Raw genomic sequence first — 18178 nt, forward strand, 5'->3', positions numbered from 1 at the left:
AATCATTTCCACACGTGACGCCAGAATCATCGTAAATCGACACTTACCGCTTACCCCGCCAGTCGCCCCTCCTGTTTTCACCAATCAGAATGTACCCGACTGCACGTTTCGCTCAGGCCGGTTGCATCCTTCCCAAGATAGTTAACTACCCTAACCTAACCTAATCTGGCTGGAACCGAGGAAGACCCTCGGAGGTCGCGTACAGCCCATCTCTCGCCACGGATGCATGTCCACGACAGTTGCCTACGACAACAAGTGTCCCCTGCGAATCTACATCATTGCACATGGCGATGATTCTAACAATACATATGTATGATAAAAATAACACACTGCAAAGCAAGTTGGCAGATCCTCTGTTGTACATATGGCGTACCTGTACCACCCGTCCTCGAAATCTACCTTACCATGACAGCGTCACCCATGACAGACTAACAGACGAGGCAAAAAAACAAATGACATGTTCAGACCACCGGTGGGCTTCCCGGGCACTTTTCGCCAGCTGACAATGAAACCCGAAGATTGATGGTGGTCCGATCCTAACAACTACGTAGTCTAGTTACTCCGTACACCAAGTCATCAAAGGACTAGCGGACAGGGATGTCAGCCACCTTGGCGCTTCCCCCGCAGCCAGTGAGAATGTCCGCTGCCATCACGTTCCTTGCGGGGAGACAACCATAGGCAGTGGGACGGGAACCACCACCATCCCCCGATCCATCGCAACCATACCTGATCTCCCAATCTGCGGAGGGGTGTCAACGGGTGTTGCCATCCCACATGGGCGATTCGAGATATGTCCACGTGCCCCCTTACATGGACCTTTGGATGACACAGGCCACAGAAGCTTCCATACAGGATCCATCAAGGGGTTCGAAGGGTGGTATGCATCGTGTTCCAGGGGTTTGGCACTGTCCATCAAACTTTACAGCCAGCAGATCTGGCACAATGGACTCTTCATTGGCTCAACAAGTGCTCGGTCCCTGTTTCACTTTGGATATGTCACCCATCGGGATGTGGTGGGCTGGCGGACCACGCATCGTTGATCCAAATATCCCTGTGTCCATAGCATCGGCGAAGTGCTTTCCACTGCCTGCGTACCGTCAGTCCGTCTCGTCAAATTACCCGGATTTCGTCTCTGAGCGTCGGTGAACGCGTTGGAACCACGCATAGAATGTTCCTTTCGGGATACACTAGCGTCCCGACCCCCATCAAGGCCGACTCCCTCCGTGGATTGAAAGTACACATGCGCCCTAATGGCTTTGGCTTTTGTCAATATGGGTCCTCTCTTTCATCTCCCAATCTTACTCGAGACCACATGTCTCTGGATAAAGCTTAGCGAGCTTGTCCACATAAGCCTTCGCGCCCTTCCCGAGACCAACGGCAAGGGTTGCTGGGAGCAGGAGGTCGCGTGCTTTTCTTGCATTGGTTGAACTCCGTATAGGAATAGTCATCTTGACGCGGCTCCGTCACACCCGTGAGGGTCCAGATGCAGGAACTCATACGTTCCTGCCGCATTTCCGATCGTGCTGACGACACTCGAGTCATTCGTGTTTCTTTGCTTTTTCCACTCTTCTGTTGTGGAGGTCGTTGGGTAAGTCGGTTAGGCAATCGCAATTAAGGGCGTCGGCCTGGAAGTGATATGCCGCCACCCTTGCAGGTCAGGCGAGTTTAGAATCGGCGAGCCCTTGTTCCTTCGATCCTAGCCCGTGGCGAGACGCTGCATAGAAACTGGAATGTCTGCCAAGATAGTAGGCTGACAAGTTCACTTATTGTCTTGCCTACCAGCTGGTCAGGAAACATACATCAAGTCTGTAATGTGACAGTTTATGTATTTCTGTGTCCATGCCAAGAAAAGGTGTATGTCACAATGCATGCAGGATGATCGACTCCGATGCAAGATTACTTCTTTAGTTCAACGTCAATGCATTTGGTGAAAGATGTATGTAGCAATTGTGTTGCCTACATTGGGCATCGGCAAGATGATCTACACTAGGAGGCTGTGTGCATACATATAAGTCTATATACTGCCTATGTACCAGGATCCACGTAAACCGATGATGCACAAAGTCGTTGGGGTTAGTACCTTCCTGGTCGAATGACTTCTGTTCTTTTTCCTCTTCTAGGATCTCAGTGCACACAGATTACGTATGTCTATTTGCACCGGGCAATTCCGAACATGACATCTCATGATTGACCCAATATGTCATTCAGTAGTACGAATGAGTAGGTACACGTATTCTTGTCTTTTTGAATAATCCTCTTAGGGGGACAACGCAGGTATGACCGACTGACCGATCATTTAATGTCTGTACTAACCTTGTCTGGATATGTTTCAGCCGAGCCGGTCGCTCATGTCAGTTCGTACCTGTCTTTAACCATGGTTGGTTGAGAGTTGTCTCACCCCTGGTAGCTGATGTATATGGACCAAGGAGCTGGTGCCTACCTAGATAGCAAATAGAATGGTATGGCATCGTGATGTATTGTATAGCGAACGAGTGATGCTTACGTGCTCAATTTTATTCAGCTAGATACTGACCTTGCATGTTGGTTGGTATACTCCCGCAAAATTCCCTAGTATCAGATAATATATGTTTTATTGTCTTGAAGCAATAAGATTCATCAGAGCGTATAACTCTAGTCTACCTAACTGATCTACGAACTGAATACTCCAGTATATAGGTAACCTGCCCCGTGAAGGAGGAAACATCAGTCAGGTTGATGATAAGACTGATGATGGTGAAGGCCATCGAGGCGATGATTTCTGTCTATGAAGTAGATGGCAGGCTAGGTCTAAAAGAGGCAATTTGGAGCCTAAGGCCCCAATATAATTCCTCAATTTCAAGGCATCTCATGACATTGATAACACTCTAGCTTTTTCAAATGAACCTCCTTAGATAGAGTATACAAAGGCATATTTATCTACATCCTGGATCGATGAAACAAATGACCTGGGCTTGGCTCTAGAAACGGAAGGATGGAATGTAATGGATATAAACGGGGCCGGACTGTGTCTTCAGGGTTGTATGATTGTACCAACTTCAACAAGAAACCTCAGTACCTAATGCTAGCTCACCTCCCATCCTATCTCTATGTGTTGATTGATGGAACGGGATACTCAAGAACAAACAATAATTCAATACGGCGCAGATTGAAACTCCATGTCCCATAGCAATCCAGCACCTTGCTTCACGGCACTGTACCAGGCTCCAACACTGATAGATAAGCGCATGTAAACTAGCACCGAAGTCAAAATATAGGGCAGCAGGAGAGCGAAGGTGTTCCATACCTTGGTTTAGGAACCGGCATCTATCCTGATCCCGTTCGAACAATTATACACCAAACAACAGATCTATTTGGGCGAAATTTCAGGCAAGATATATACCCATATATGAGGGGAGGAGAAGTTCCAAATTGGCCTGTGAGAGACCCCGACTCAAACCACCAACCGAGTTATTATCGCCTCCGCAATCGTCCCCATCATCTAGCCCCAGCCGAGCATTCCAGAGTGGTGCGGTGCAGCATTCCCCAGATCGGCGGGGAGTGAGTACCCAGCATTCTTCGCCTTCTGTCACGGTACATGAGCATTCCAGATGGCCCAGTGAGCCAATGGAAAGCCGGCCACCGTGGTCTTCGGCACACTGTCGCCGAAAAGCCCAAGGGCGATATGGGCGTCGCAGGCCAGAAATGTTTTCTGCCACTGGAACATATTGGGGCCCTGCCTTCCGATGGAATGAGGGACATCTCGGGAGTTTAGCATGAAAAAAGCTATATTTTATGGGCAGAAAATTCCTTCTCCAGGTGACAGTCATAAACTTTTGATTGAGGGGCATCGCGAACATCCTATCGACAACATCATTGTCACGAATACCCGTGGTAGCTGTGAACCATGAGGACGTTTTATAGCTTTCTGCCGACGCTAACGGCTTTCATCGCCTTGGTCTTGGGATTGTTATGCCTCTTTGCTGGAACATCGACCAAGGTGCTCGTCAGCGCGGACCATTTTACGGTTAGTACGCCATCTGATTCTGATGGAGCTATGGGACTGACCAGAGCTTGCGTCTCTATCCTAGCTATATACACCGACGATTGGCAATGGCACCGGAATGCACGATTACTACTCGATATATACCATGACTTACTGTGAAGGGTTCCTTATGGACAACGAAGACAAGAACCTGACAGGCTGTTCCAATCGGACGATGCTTTTCTCGTTCGACCCGGCCCAGGTGTTTGCAAAAGAAACGGGAAATACCACGTCCTTGTCAGATCTCGGCTGGCCCAGCTCGGTGACGGAGGACTTTCAGGCATTCCGCCTCACCAGCCGGGGCATGAGCGTATTCTACTGCATTGGCGTGGGACTCGCAGGCCTGGCGATGCTGGAGCGACTATGGAGGGTGGTCACTCGCGGACCGCCTCAGTCTGCGATGGGACTCTGTTCACTGTTGGTTAGTGTTACTCTCTCTTTCGCGCCTATTGACCACGCTGACGCTCAACCCCACAGCTGAGCTTCATGATGTTCAGCATCGCATCGATTATTGCGACGGTGATTGCGTTCCAATTCGTGGATCTAATCAATTCGCATGGAGAGTCGGCCAACGTGACGGCGGAGTATGGGCGAACATTCCTGGGAATGACGTGGGCGGCTGCCGGGCTAACCTTGGTGGGAAGTATGGCCAGCCTTGCGATGGTGATGCTAGATCGGGTACGGCCCGGTGCAGTAGTCGGCGGTGGTGGTGGAGGAGAAGGAGGAAAACCGGCAATGGTGGAGGATTCGGACTCGGTACGATCACGGCTCTGAGCGACGAAACGGAACGAAGAGAAGAAATTTTTTTAAGGAAACAAACCGAAAGGGAGGGAGTCGGAAGAAAACCCGGGAACCGAAGTCGAGGGTCGGGAAGTGATTCTTTTGGATTCGAATGCAAATAGTTCCAGCATTGTTGGATATAGAAGAGACCCACAGAAACGTGCGCATGATAATTCTATGGGTGTCCATGAGGATGTTGATCGTCTCCTGAGGGTTGGTCGGGCCCGGTAGAAAACTGGGTCTCCCGCCGGTTGGCGACGTCATAGGTGGAGTCCCCCGACTGTACGGAGTACAGCGTACAGCGGAGGGATTATTCCAGTGACAGTAGCCCTTGGGATCTACTGGTGGATCCAGGAGTATATCATGATGACATTCATGGATGGGTGTTCCCGGTTGTGTGATGTCGGTCGGGGGAGGACGGGGTTCCTGCGTCGAGGCCATCATAGTGGTGTGGTGTTAAAAGGGAAATCATCTCATGTCTTAACTTGCTCCGTCCCCTTTTGGGAACACGGTGGGATCCTCCCGAGAGTCTCCCAAGATACCTAGAAGAGATCAAGCAGAATGATTCGTAGAAAGGGCCGGTTAGGTAGACATACATGTCGGGAGCCATCGAGGGGGTCCAGTGAGCGAGGGCGGAAAAGACCGGATTGTCCAGAGCACCAGCGCGACTAAGCCCCAATCGGAATGCCGTCACAGGTGAGGCCAAATAGAATCCCCTCATCGTGATACCCTCATTTCGTTTTCATTTCCCCTTCGCCGGACCACCAAGACCCGACAATTCTCCCCCACCTGATTGGGGCCTGTTTCTTTCCCTTTCCATTCCATCATCGTTGCTGAGCCTCGTTTCCTTGTTCTTTTGATCGTGTCGCACGCATAGTAATTACCCTCAGGCCTCCCCCCTCTTGGCTCTTGCCTCTTGCCTCTTTCGATTAAACTTCATCATAACTTATATATCCCCCTCCATTCCCCCCCTCACTTGCATTCCTCTTCTTTTTTCTTCTTCCACTCTTCATCTTCCTTTCTACTCTTCACTCCCTTTCTTCCACTTTCCCTCTCTCACACTTACCACTCCATCAACAACACAAGTCTAGTGCTCCTCTTCACTTTTTGAAAGAGTATCAGGCGCCACCCCCTCACTACACTCTCCTCACTACCTACACTGCACCACTCTACACTCTACACAACATCAATTCCCAGTCAACTCCACTCATCTCATCATGGGAAAGAAAGCCATTCAGTTCGGCGGTGGTAACATCGGTCGTGGCTTTGTTGCCGAGTTTCTCCACGAGGCCGGCTATGAGGTCGTCTTCGTTGATGTCATGGATGCGGTCGTCTCCGCTCTCCAAACAACCCCCTCCTATAACGTCACCGAAGTCAGCAAAGATGGTGAGAACACCAAGACTATCTCCAACTATCGCGCCATTAACTCCAAGACCAACGAGAGTGACGCTGTCAAGGAGATCGCCACGGCTGATGTAGTCACCTGTGCTGTCGGCCCCAACATCCTCAAGTTCATTGCTCCCCTCATCGCCAAGGGTATCGACGCTCGTACCGAGTCCAAGCCGGTGGCCGTCATCGCCTGTGAGAACGCCATTGGCGCCACCGATACCTTGCACGGCTTCATCAAGGAGCACACCCCCAAGGATCGCCTGGACACTCTGTATGACCGCGCTCGCTTTGCCAACTCCGCCATTGACCGCATCGTTCCAAACCAGCCCCCCAACAGTGGTCTGAACGTGCGCATTGAAAAGTTCTACGAGTGGGCTGTTGAGCAGACCCCCTTCGGTAGCTTTGGTCACCCCGACATTCCCGCCATCCACTGGGTCGACAACCTGGAGCCGTACATCGAACGCAAGCTGTTCACCGTCAACACCGGCCATGCCACCACGGCCTACTACGGTCATCTCCGCGGTAAGAAGATGATTGCTGACGCTCTTGCCGACGATGAGATTCGCAGCATGGTGCACAAGGTCCTCGACGAGACTGCCTCGCTGATCGTTTCCAAACATGGCATCCCCGAAGACGAACAAAAGGAATACGTCGACACCATCATCGGCCGCATGTCCAACCCCTATCTCGAAGACAACATCGAGCGTGTCGGCCGTGCTCCCCTTCGCAAGCTGTCGCGCAAGGAACGCTTCATCGGTCCCGCCTCTCAGCTCGCCGAACGCGGTCAGAAATTCGACGCCCTCGTGGATGCCATCGAAATGGCCCTCCGCTTCCAGAACGTGCCGGGCGACCAAGAGAGCGCCGATCTTGCCCAGATCCTCAAGCAGAAGTCGTCTGAGGATGCCACTTCTGAACTGACGGGCCTGGAGAAGGACCATCCGTTGTACTCGCCCGTCTTGGAGCGGGTGGCCAAGGTCCAACAAGATACCAAGTAGGGAACAACACGCGACCTCCTCGCAACACCCCATTCATTCCCACTTATTGGCACCAACAAAAGAAAAACTTACACGTCTACCATGAAGGGTCCCCTCTCGAGCACGAATGTGACTGACCATGCACCATTCATACCCGCGAGACTCTGTTGATCGACGTGGATCGGATTAGGCCGCAGGACGGACATTCGAACCGTATGGAAATCGGCGAACACTGGGCGGCGCGGACGGACGGAGCATTGGGATTCTCGGGTTAACTAGCATACGTACCGTACACGATTAGTGACTTAGCTGCAGCGCATCTAGGTCTAATGAATGTAATGAATATGGTATCTGATTCTGCTTTCTTTCCGTAGGACTTTAGACTCTTTCATAGCTTACTCGGCAACCACTTGGGCTTCCTCTTCTCCACAAATGCCCGCAGTCCTTCCTTGATATTTTCCCCTTCGTTCAAGCGCTTCTGCCACCCATCCACCAGCAGCCGACTGGCATCCTCCGCGCCAACGCCTTCCCATCCCAACTTGACTCCCTCGCGACTGACAATCACCGCATCCGGGCTGTTCGCCGCAATCTGGGCTGCCAGCTCCAAAGCGCGCGGCACGACCTGATCCTCCCGCGCGACCACCTCGTTCACAAACCCCCACTCGCGCGCCTCGGCGGCCATCACCCGCCGACCCGTGAGCACCATCTCCATGGCCCGTTGCCGACCAATCGTGCGCACCACGCGCGGCAGCGCCCCAGCGATGGCAACCACGCCGCGCTGCACCTCGGGGAACCCAAAGAATGCCTTCTCACAGGCAACCACCATATCCGCGTTGACGATCATCTCACACCCGCCGCCGAGACACAGCCCGTTGATCGCGCAGATGATGGGCTTCTTCCCGCTGCGGCGCGAGAGCCCGCCGAACCCGCCGGGCGGCGTCGTGCGCTTGGCGTTGTTGGACTGGGCCTGATTGTTCCATTCTACGCCTCGTTAGCTGTGTCGTCTATCCTTTGGATTCGTGATACGCACCCTTCAGATCGGCGCCCGCGCAGAACGCCCGTCCCTCGCCGGTCAGCACGCCGACCCGCACCTCGGGCTCGTCGTCCATCCACTCCCAGATTTCGTGGAGCTCGTGGTGGCCGGCCGTGTTGATGCAGTTCAGGTCGCGCGGGCGGGCTAGCGTCACCAGCAGGACGTGAGGGGTCGGGAATGTGAGCCGGCAGTATTGCGGCGTTGGGGGCGGGGTTTGGAATTGCATTGTGGGATGTTTTTTTGGGAGGTGTATTTTAGTTGTATTTCGGGTGTCGTGTTGGAGGGAGGATGGGTGGTTTGTTTTGAAGTGTTGATGTGGTTTTGTTGTGAGGCGATAGACGGCTTTTGTTATGTGGTTGTGGTTGGTTTCTGCCGAGGTCTAAAATGCGGAGAAGGAATTGCGGAGTTGGCGTGGCTTGTATAGCCCCGATCTTCGCTCTACTTCGTACCTAGGTACACTTCTGTGCTGAGCTGGTGCGTTGTCCTGGTATGTTGATGACTGCAGGTACAGCTACGACTTTAGCTTCATAAGCAAGTCTCATATATATATAGCCCCTATGTAGATCAGATCATCGCTTAACTAGCTGGGATGTATGCTACGAATCGATCCTCCCAACCTCACAACGCCGCAACTCCATGCCCCTGGGTAATCACGTTAACAGCTCGTTATTACACGGTATACCTCTATGCCTTGTTGATCCAGCCGCTGTGCACCATGAAATCGTAAATGCGGCCCGTCTTGGTGGTATCAATCTGGTGGTGGATTAGCTCGTCTATTTCCGTTAGCTGATCGTGTGGAGACACATACCTTGCAGATCGACCGCGCATCTTTCTTCTTCAAACTACCGCCCTGCTTCATGGCCTCCTTGAGCAAGGTCTCCTTGATCACTAGGTACGGTTTCGGCTGGATGTGGAGCACGTTGCACAGCTCAACCTCCTCCTTCGTCAAGAGATGCAAATCGGGCGCGCCATCGTTCTCTAGTTTCCAAGGGATCACCCCGTTCAGCGGCTGGATCACGAATTTGGTCTTCGCCGGCTGTGGTGTCGACTCTCCGTTGGCGGCGAAGGCGCGGTCAAAGTCGTTCAGCGGCACATTGGACGGCTCAGGCGCTTTGTTAGCACCCGAGGCCTTTTGTAACCGCAAAGGCAGCTCAGGTGTCGTCAGCTGACTGGCTGCAGATGGCCCCTCTGGCTGTTGCGACTGCTTCGGGCGGGTACTGGCGAACCGGTCGAAGGACCCTTGGGGTATGAGACGCTGAGCCCGTTGTTGCTTTTCTTGCTCGTACTTCTCGCCCCCTTTTAGATCTCCGATTCCCATCTGCCGCCACTCCTGCAATTGTGAAATGGCTAGGCGTAGGTTGTGCTCATATTCGAGGCCCTTGTTGAACTCCTCAAAGTCGTCGTGATTCATCATCCGTGCAAATGGTTTGGCCTTGTTGAGTAAATCTCGCTCTTCTTTCGTGCGCTTCTTCTCTTGTGCCGTATTCTTTCGGTATTCCAGAAGGTTGTGCTCAAAGAGGATCTTCTTGCGCTCCATTCGGGCAGTGAGACGAGAGTTGTAGATGTCCACTACCGTCATCTTCAGTTCCATCTCCGCGTCGGTCTCGCCGTTTGCCGTTTCACCCGCACCCGGTTCGAACGTCATATGCTGCACGGCTTCCTCTGCATCGTTCATGAACTCGGTTTCAAACTCCAACCGACCAGGCATGTAACCCTGCACTTCGTGGCAGGCTGGTACACTAGCGGTCGGCTTCTGTTTGGGCGTGGTCGGCGGCGCCGCCTTGGCTGCCTCCTTGCGCTCCTCGATGCGCCGTTTCTTGCGGGACTGAAATTCTTCCTTCGAAATGGAATCGGACAGGCGCGTATCCTCGGGGTCGGCGCTCGCCGGCAAGGGGAAGTTGGGGCTCTCGATATAAGTGCTGATGTAGTGATCGCGAACTTCATCCTTAGTTCGGTAGCCGCCGATGTGGTCTGCGATGTCGGCCCAGGAGCCCAGACCGTAGATCTCGGCACCTTCAAGGAGAAGGAGTTCTTCATCAGCGCCCCAGTCCTCCTGGAAGATAGGGACAGAGTTCTGCTCAATCACTTGGTAGGGATGGGTGGAGGGGTCGTGGTTCTTCGACTTTTCGCCGGCGGCAAAGCAAGGGACGCAGAGGTCATATTCATGACAGGCGGGGTGGGCGCAGGAGATACGGACCTATTGACAGCAGCGGTTAGAACATGTTGCTCTTTATGGGTTCCCCATTTGAGTTGTGAAAATGCGATCATATATTCCTAGGAATAGTCGTACCGTTGAAGTCACATCCACCGAGCAAATGTCGCAATGATATTTGGTCCCGGCTTCTGTACCGCGCGAGGCGGTCTTCTTGCGTATTACACCCATCGATCCCGGATTCCTTTCATCCTCCACTATGCCCTGATCCGTTTCGAACACACAAGCGAGCCCTCCAGAAAAGTCCGAGGGCTACCAGGTCGACCGAGAGAGATGTTATTGAGAAGGTTGTCGGAGGGAGTGTCGCGCGCGGGATGGATAGCGTGCACGGAAGGGGTTGTTATTTGCCGTCGTGTGAAGGTATAAGAGGCGCTGAGAAGAGCGATAACAATAGGAGGGCGTGAGATAAGTAAGTCAAGGGCGTAATCGAGGAGTAGTGACTTGGGATCAAGCAAAATCACAGGCGGTTTGTCGCGACTCGAGGGTGGATTGATTGGGGGCTGAAGTCCCAGGTGAGTTGCCTTAGTAAGGACGTCGACAGCACGTGCACGGCAGTCTGGAAGCCTGAGGCGACAAGGCAGTAAGGCTACCACAAGGCCACCATGTTCCTGACCCCTCTTCCCGCTTTTGCTCCTGTTTGTTCCCTTTCCCATTAATCCCATCCAGCCATTATTATTCTTTTCTCGTCATCTTCTCTCACTTCTTCGTTCATTCTGTCCCTCACCCCCTCCCTCCTTCTTCCATTCCACCTCATCCTCTTTGCAAGACAGCCCCGGGTGCTAGTTACCTCCCCTAGACCCTGGTTGTTCTATCCTGCACCCTCTCTGTCTCATCCCGCGTGTGTGATCTTTCCTTGTCGGACTTAGCCCCAGCAACCCCCCCGATCGATCTCTTGTGTGTTTGACCGCTGTGGCTGTGGCGGTTCTGCATCCCTCTGCGTCCCTCCAGTTATTCACACCCTGATCTCCCTCCTGAAGAGTGTCTGTCTCCTTTTCTAGGCCTCCTCGTCATTCTCTTCCTTTCTTATCTTCCTCCTTCATTGATTCTCTTCCACCGATTCTTTCCTCACCCGCCTTAACCATGTCGTGGAAACTCACCAAAAGTATGTTCAGTTGGTCTTCCCTCTCCCTCCCTTAACTATAAATAGCTTCCCAACTGGAAATCGGTCGACAACTGACGCTTCTCTCCCCATGCAGAATTGAAGGAAACCCACCTGGCTCCTTTAACCCAGACCTTCACGCGGTCATCATCCACGTCTACCATTAAGGGCGATCCCAGTGAAGAGACGACCCCAGTGACCTCCCAGTCCCCAAGCGTCTCGACAGCCAGCACCAATGGAATCAGTATGTGCCCAACCCCTACCGGGCGCCGCCTGAGAATCCGTTCTAACACTTGTCCGACAGGCGCTTCCGAATCGCTTGTCTCGCCTCCGGTAGCCCCTGTCAAACCGGGGATCCTGATCGTCACTCTTCACGAAGGTCGAGGGTTCGCTCTTTCGCCGCACTACCAGCAGATCTTCAACTCGCATTTCCAGAACAACAACTCCTATGCGATGCGCCCCAGTTCCTCATCTTCTCACACCACGCACAGTCAAGCAGCCTCATTCGTCCATCATGGCCGTCCACAGTCGACTAGCGGAGGAATCAACGCCGCCCCCACCATCCATGGTCGGTATTCTACCAAGTACCTCCCATATGCCCTTCTGGATTTCGAAAAGAACCAGGTCTTCGTCGACGCCGTTTCGGGATCACCCGAAAACCCTCTCTGGGCCGGTGACAACACCGCTTTCAAGTTCGATGTGTCCCGAAAGACCGAACTGAACGTCCAGTTGTACCTCCGCAACCCCGCCGCACGGCCCGCCGCCGGTCGGAGTGAGGATATCTTCCTCGGCGCGGTCAAGGTCCACCCCCGATTTGAGGAAGCACAACCATATGTTGATGACCCGAAGTTGAGCAAAAAGGACAACCAGAAGGCGGCTGCGGCGCATGCCGCCCAGGAACGCCATCTCGGCCAACTGGGTGCCGAATGGCTGGACCTGCAGTTCGGCACGGGTTCCATTAAGATCGGCGTCTCCTTTGTGGAGAACAAACAGCGCAGTCTCAAGCTCGAGGATTTCGATTTGCTGAAGGTCGTGGGTAAGGGTAGCTTCGGCAAGGTCATGCAGGTCATGAAGAAAGATACTGGCCGAATTTACGCTCTCAAAACCATTCGCAAGGCTCACATCATCTCGCGGTCCGAAGTCACTCACACCCTCGCCGAGAGATCTGTGCTCGCCCAAATCAACAATCCCTTCATCGTCCCCCTGAAGTTCTCCTTCCAGTCCCCAGAGAAGCTCTACCTAGTCCTCGCTTTCGTGAACGGCGGCGAGTTGTTCCACCATCTCCAGCGGGAACAGCGTTTCGACATCAACCGGGCTCGTTTCTACACAGCAGAGCTGCTTTGTGCGCTCGAGTGTTTGCACGGATTCAAGGTCATCTATCGTGACCTGAAGCCTGAGAACATCCTTCTTGATTACACGGGACACATTGCCCTGTGCGACTTCGGACTGTGCAAGCTGGATATGAAAGATGAGGACCGCACGAACAGTAAGTTCTTCATTTCCAGTCTCCCAGCTCTCCGCTAACGTATGGGATAGCCTTCTGTGGTACTCCTGAGTATCTAGCCCCCGAACTTCTTCTAGGCAATGGTTACACGAAGAGCGTCGACTGGTGGACGCTGGGTGTCCTCCTTTACGAGATGTTGACGGGTCTGCCTCCCTTCTACGATGAGAACACCAATGATATGTACCGGAAGATCCTGCAGGAGCCGTTGATGTTCCCCAGCGATGACATCGTTCCTCCGGCCGCTCGAGATCTTCTGTCGAGGCTGCTTGACCGTGATCCGCAACGCCGTCTGGGCGCCAACGGTGCTGCCGAAATCAAATCACACCATTTCTTCGCCAACATCGACTGGCGCAAGCTACTCCAACGGAAGTATGAACCAAGCTTCCGACCCAATGTGGTATGTTACCTCAGCATAGTCTCTACCTCCCGCCGTTATATGACAAGATACTAATCTAGATTACCACAGCTGGACGCCCGTGATACGGCCAACTTTGACCGAGAATTCACCCAAGAAGCTCCCCAGGATTCGTATGTCGATGGACCTGTCTTGTCTCAGACTATGCAGCAACAATTCGAGGGCTGGTCCTACAACCGACCGGTCGCCGGTCTTGGAGATGCTGGCGGTAGCGTCAAAGACCCATCTTTTGGCAGCATTCCCGAGTGAGCGAACTTCTAGCGCCCAGCCCATGACCATCCTCGTTCGATGGTAATATGGCTGTCAAGCGTATGAGGAGAACTAATTGAAACGGCTCTTCCTCCACCGCCCACTTCTACTCATCTTGCCGCGCAAATCCTTCTCACCCTTACTTCCCCATCCCTTGCATAAGGCGTCGATAACATCTTCCTGTCGGGATTTCCCTCCGTGTCAGTGGTCTCACGTGAGCGTTCATTTCGTGTCTTTCTATTTCCTTTTTGCATTTGAGATACAAACAAGGCTGGTCCATCAAGTCTTATTTCTTGTCTTCCTTCGTCTCCACGAGATTTTGACTGTGAATCCCGGTTCTTTGCTACCTCAAATTTGCACTTTGTGCGTTATACTTCCTTTCCCTGGGGAAAGAAACGAAGTAACGCAATGCGTAGCCGCCTATGCAGATTGTTTGTCCTATCTTCCTATTCTTTATTCGCGATACCTGGAAAGCTGGTCTGTCGTTGTTTGTGCTATGATCTGCTGGCCCGATCCCTCTATTCTTAAGAAAAATTCATAAACCTCGGTAGCAAATCGAACTGGATGATTTGGAAACACGACTACTTCGCATCTGTCTAGGATAGTTCCAAAATGGTATTACTCTCTTCTTTCTCTGTCTCCTTTTACTTTCCTTTGGGCATTTCTTTTGTCCTACGAGGCTTATTCATCCCTTGTAGATGCAAAAGTATTGCAATAGCGCCTCGAATGGCTTTCAACGTCTAGGTCGGCGCTTTGGAGGCGACCAGTCCACGCTTATACTCGAATTCAGAAATCAGTGGAATAATATAACATGATATTGTCATGACCAACAAAGCTAGGGAAACAGTAGCCACAGAATAATTCAGACAAACAACGACTCTAAGGGAAGATAAATAGTGAAAATAAAGAGGTATGTGATCTGAGAAACCCTCCGCTCCGAGCTAACTTAATGGGTGATGTGATGTCAGTCAGTACAAAAGAAAGATAAGACGGATTTTTCCACCCTGGGGAATCCGTTTTTCTTTTCCAAACTTCCTTCTGCCTCTTTAGAACTCCAGTATCGTCATAAAATAAATCACAAACACGCGTGCGCGCGCTCTCCGCTCTCCGCTCACGCCTCCGCTTCCACCTCGGCCGCGCCATTGGTTTCCGCCGTCTCTTCTGCGGCGGCTTCACCTGCCTCCTCGGCGGCCTCATCGCCGTTAACATCGATCAGAGACCCGGTGGACGGGGCGTCGGCAACGATGCCTTCTTTTTCAAGGCGGAGGTACTCATCCCACTCGGGGAAGAGGTCATCGTCCGTTGTGATGGTGTCGGGGGCGCCAGGGGGAATACCGATCAGGCGGGCGATCTTGGTCTTTCCAGATTGCTCAAGGGACCCCTTCCACTGGACGGCCAGTTCCGGCGTGCGGGAGGGCTTGTAGGTCTGCGAGAAAAGGACGGCTTCGGCAAGTCGGTTCGTCTGCACCAGGAGGTCGATACAACCGTCCACATCACCGAGAGACCAGAGGGTGGAGAAAGCGACGTTGTGGAGGCCGGCCTCGGAGGCTTGCTCGGCCAGCTTGCGGAGGCCGTCCTTGTTGCCGCTGGCGGTGTGCAGAAGCAACAAGGAGCCGATGTCCTTGGCGTTGGCGAAACATTCCTGGGCCAGAGAGAGGTTCCATCCCGCCAGGGCGGCATCCCCGACAATCTTCCACTTGTGCTCGACGTTGGCTTCACGAGCAATTTCAAGGGCGATGTCGAGGTTGTTAAGTGCGAGAGCGAGCTCGAAGCGGTGTTCGGCGTCCGTCGCGACTTCAAGAGCCATCTCCTTGTAGCCCTGGCCTTCGAGGAAACGCGCCACCTTGTTCATCTGATCCTGGGGAACGTCCTTGAGGAGTTCGGCAGCCATCTCCATGTCTCCGCGCAGCACCACGGTTTGGTACTCGACCATGCTGAGGGAGAGGCCGAAGGACACGACATTGACGTCCTTATCAGCGAGGTAGACTCGGCCATCACGAGGCAGGTAGCCAAGGACGTACATGCCCTGGTCGAAGTGGGAGATAGTGTAAGTCTGGTCGCCAACGAGGTAGTTCAGACGGTTGGTCGAGTTGGTGTAGATGAAGCAGTCGCCAACCCATTGACCGGTCCGGACAGATTCATTGACATCTGTTACAACCTCAAAGGCAGACTCAACGCCATCTTCGTCGGCCTCACCCTCGTTCAGACCGTTGATGTAGTTCTCCCTCGAGAATCGAAGAACATAGAAGGTATCCTCGCAAGCAAGTGTGACCAATTCGCCGGACTCGGACCAGTACACCTACCCGTGGTCAGTAAAGCACATATTGAGAATGTGGGAGAAACGCTTACAGATTTCGGCTCGACTTCAATGCGGCGGACCAGGTTTCCGGTCTCCCAGTCGAACATGCCAATTCCGCCCTGTCCTTTCACACCCAAGAGTACACCGCCAGTCAGACCCTCAGCCTGGAATCCCACGTCCAGGCCACCGCTGACCTCCTTGAAATTCCGGAAGATCTTGACGCTAGTTGCGGATTCGCGGATGGCGTAGTCGTTGCTGTTGTCCTTCGAGCCCCAGGCGAAGTCCAGCGCTTGTCCGAAGGCCTTGTTTCTCCAGGCAAGAGCCGTGTAGATGATGTATTCCCCATCACCACACACCGAAACGAATCGCCCGTTGGGGGAGTGTGACAATGTCTGCGGGTACACTTCGCAGGAACCAAGTTCCTTGGTGGGCAGGGAAAGCGGCGCTCCGTCCTTAAGGCTAGCATCACCACCTTTAATAACGGTCGAGACGACCTCATTGTGTCTTGCCCAGACGATCTTTCCGGAGCCGTCCATGGAGACAGCAGGTTCTTCTCTACCCATCTTGACCACTACCGCACCGTCATCAAAACCCATGGCAATGCCCTGTCTGCCACGCTGGTAAGCGATACACCAAGCTCTTTCAAGGCCATAGCTTAACGACTGCTCCAGTCTGTATGTGTTTGCGTGCCAGATCTTGATAGTGCCATCTTCGGATCCCGAGATGATCACCGGCAATTCCGGGTGATAACAAGCGAAAGAGACATTGCTCGTATGTCCCTCCAACGTCGCGATCAAAGCCTTTGTCGTATAATCCCAGACCTTAACCGTCTTATCATCAGAGGTGGTGAGGAGGTACGGTTTATCGGCCTGAGGGTAGTAATCGACGTGGTTTACTCCCTTCGTTTCGTGAGCTTCCAATGTGAAGTTGGCATGCGGGGAGCCAAGGCTCCAGATCTTGACGGTCCGGTCCAGACATGCGGATGCAAAAGTGTTGGTATCCTTGGGATTGATAGACAAGCCCATTACATAGTGACTATGGCCCTCATAGACCTGAACGCACTTCCAGCCCTTCTCCCAGTCCCAGAGTTTGATCGTCATATCATCAGAGGCGGTGAGAACGAAGGGTTGGGTAGGGTGGACCACGATCGAACGAATGTAATCCGGGTGAGCTTCGAATGAGGCGATCTTCTCGGAGGTGTTGTAGTTGTATACACGGAGTTGGAAGTCGTCCGAACCGCAAACAATCCAGTTCTTGCGGGCGATGAAACGGCCAGCTCGTACGGGGACATCGGTGAGCTCGAAAGTTTTGATAATTGACTAGCATCCGGCATGTTAGCTGTGCCAAAGGAGGGCATATGCGGAAGGGCGTACTTGGGTTTCGTAAGACCAGATGTATACGTGACCTGTTTTTGGATTAGCACATCCAGGCGAGCGGTAGGTTCGAATCAATGTCCCAACGCACCGCTATACAAAGTGGTGAGAATCTGTTCCAGAGTCAGCCACATGTCAATCGATTCATCCAAATATGAAAACTCACCCATGGCTCGGTGGGGTGGAAATCAATGCCCTTCACCCGTTCGGAGCGGGCAAAGAGTTGTCTCTGTTTTGTTGCGGAAAAGGGTCAGCTTCAGAACACCTTCATACATATGCTTTCCCAATCTCGCCGCGCTTGCGTAGTCTTATTCCAACTCATTCCCAGAACCTGATCGCGTACCTTAACGTCCAGTTTCATGATGTGGGAGTAGCGACGGTAAGGCAACTATGTGCGGCGTCGGGGGACGGCCTCAACAAGGAGGGGAAATCAGGCCTCGAACGACTCCGACAGGCCAGTCGGGATTAAAGACAGGAGGAATTGGAACTCTGAGTCAAAGGCGCCGAGCAGAGAGAACGTCCCCGACGAGAATGGCGTGTAAGGTTTCAAGGAGCGGTTCAGGGACTGGCAGCGATGTGTCCACAAGGAGATGGGATCCCGCCAGCTATCTGGAATCCACTAGCGACGCCGGGTCTCACCGCCTACGCTTCTGGGCCATCACCCTACAGGACAAGACTCGATGCACATCACGAAGGATTTACCTGACTACTAGTTCTAGGAGTCCAGAAATTACTTTCTATCAAACCTTCACTAAGATTGCATGTATCTCAAGATCATATATTAGCCTCCAATTCATTATCAAACTTTTCCTTGTCTTTGTATGTCAATC

At 52.8% G+C, this 18178-nt stretch overlaps 6 protein-coding genes across 6 annotated transcripts; 3 read left to right on the top strand and 3 right to left on the bottom strand.

The window, feature by feature from the left end:
- Positions 1 to 4127: 4127 nt before the first annotated feature.
- On the top strand, positions 4128 to 4795 carry ATEG_01507 (SUR7/PalI family protein; the record flags this gene model as incomplete). Its single annotated transcript, XM_001208872.1, has 2 exons — positions 4128 to 4442; positions 4499 to 4795. 2 exons carry the CDS (start codon positions 4128 to 4130, stop codon positions 4793 to 4795), a joined length of 612 nt encoding a protein of 203 aa, XP_001208872.1.
- Positions 4796 to 6018: 1223 nt separating this feature from the next.
- On the top strand, positions 6019 to 7185 carry ATEG_01508 (mannitol-1-phosphate 5-dehydrogenase; the record flags this gene model as incomplete). The annotated part of the gene is made up of 1 exon (XM_001208873.1): positions 6019 to 7185. The coding sequence occupies one exon, from the start codon at positions 6019 to 6021 to the stop codon at positions 7183 to 7185; it is 1167 nt and encodes a 388-aa protein (XP_001208873.1).
- Positions 7186 to 7552: 367 nt separating this feature from the next.
- On the bottom strand, positions 7553 to 8423 carry ATEG_01509 (enoyl-CoA hydratase/isomerase family protein; the record flags this gene model as incomplete). Its single annotated transcript, XM_001208874.1, has 2 exons — positions 7553 to 8145; positions 8195 to 8423. 2 exons carry the CDS (start codon positions 8421 to 8423, stop codon positions 7553 to 7555), a joined length of 822 nt encoding a protein of 273 aa, XP_001208874.1.
- A 458-nt stretch (positions 8424 to 8881) lies between these two features.
- Positions 8882 to 10580, bottom strand: adaB (chromatin-binding transcription regulator ADA2; the record flags this gene model as incomplete). The annotated part of the gene is made up of 3 exons (XM_001208875.1): positions 8882 to 8950; positions 9006 to 10394; positions 10488 to 10580. 3 exons carry the CDS (start codon positions 10578 to 10580, stop codon positions 8882 to 8884), a joined length of 1551 nt encoding a protein of 516 aa, XP_001208875.1.
- A 909-nt stretch (positions 10581 to 11489) lies between these two features.
- On the top strand, positions 11490 to 13676 carry ATEG_01511 (serine/threonine-protein kinase; the record flags this gene model as incomplete). The annotated part of the gene is made up of 5 exons (XM_001208876.1): positions 11490 to 11511; positions 11606 to 11752; positions 11813 to 12994; positions 13045 to 13409; positions 13479 to 13676. 5 exons carry the CDS (start codon positions 11490 to 11492, stop codon positions 13674 to 13676), a joined length of 1914 nt encoding a protein of 637 aa, XP_001208876.1.
- A 1111-nt stretch (positions 13677 to 14787) lies between these two features.
- ATEG_01512 (coatomer subunit beta') lies at positions 14788 to 17709 on the bottom strand (the record flags this gene model as incomplete). The annotated part of the gene is made up of 6 exons (XM_001208877.1): positions 14788 to 15975; positions 16026 to 17294; positions 17349 to 17380; positions 17440 to 17461; positions 17515 to 17577; positions 17692 to 17709. 6 exons carry the CDS (start codon positions 17707 to 17709, stop codon positions 14788 to 14790), a joined length of 2592 nt encoding a protein of 863 aa, XP_001208877.1.
- Positions 17710 to 18178: the final 469 nt, after the last annotated feature.

This window comes from Aspergillus terreus, genomic scaffold, assembly GCF_000149615.1.
Source record: "Aspergillus terreus NIH2624 scaffold_2 genomic scaffold, whole genome shotgun sequence".
Taxonomy (NCBI): domain Eukaryota; kingdom Fungi; phylum Ascomycota; class Eurotiomycetes; order Eurotiales; family Aspergillaceae; genus Aspergillus; species Aspergillus terreus.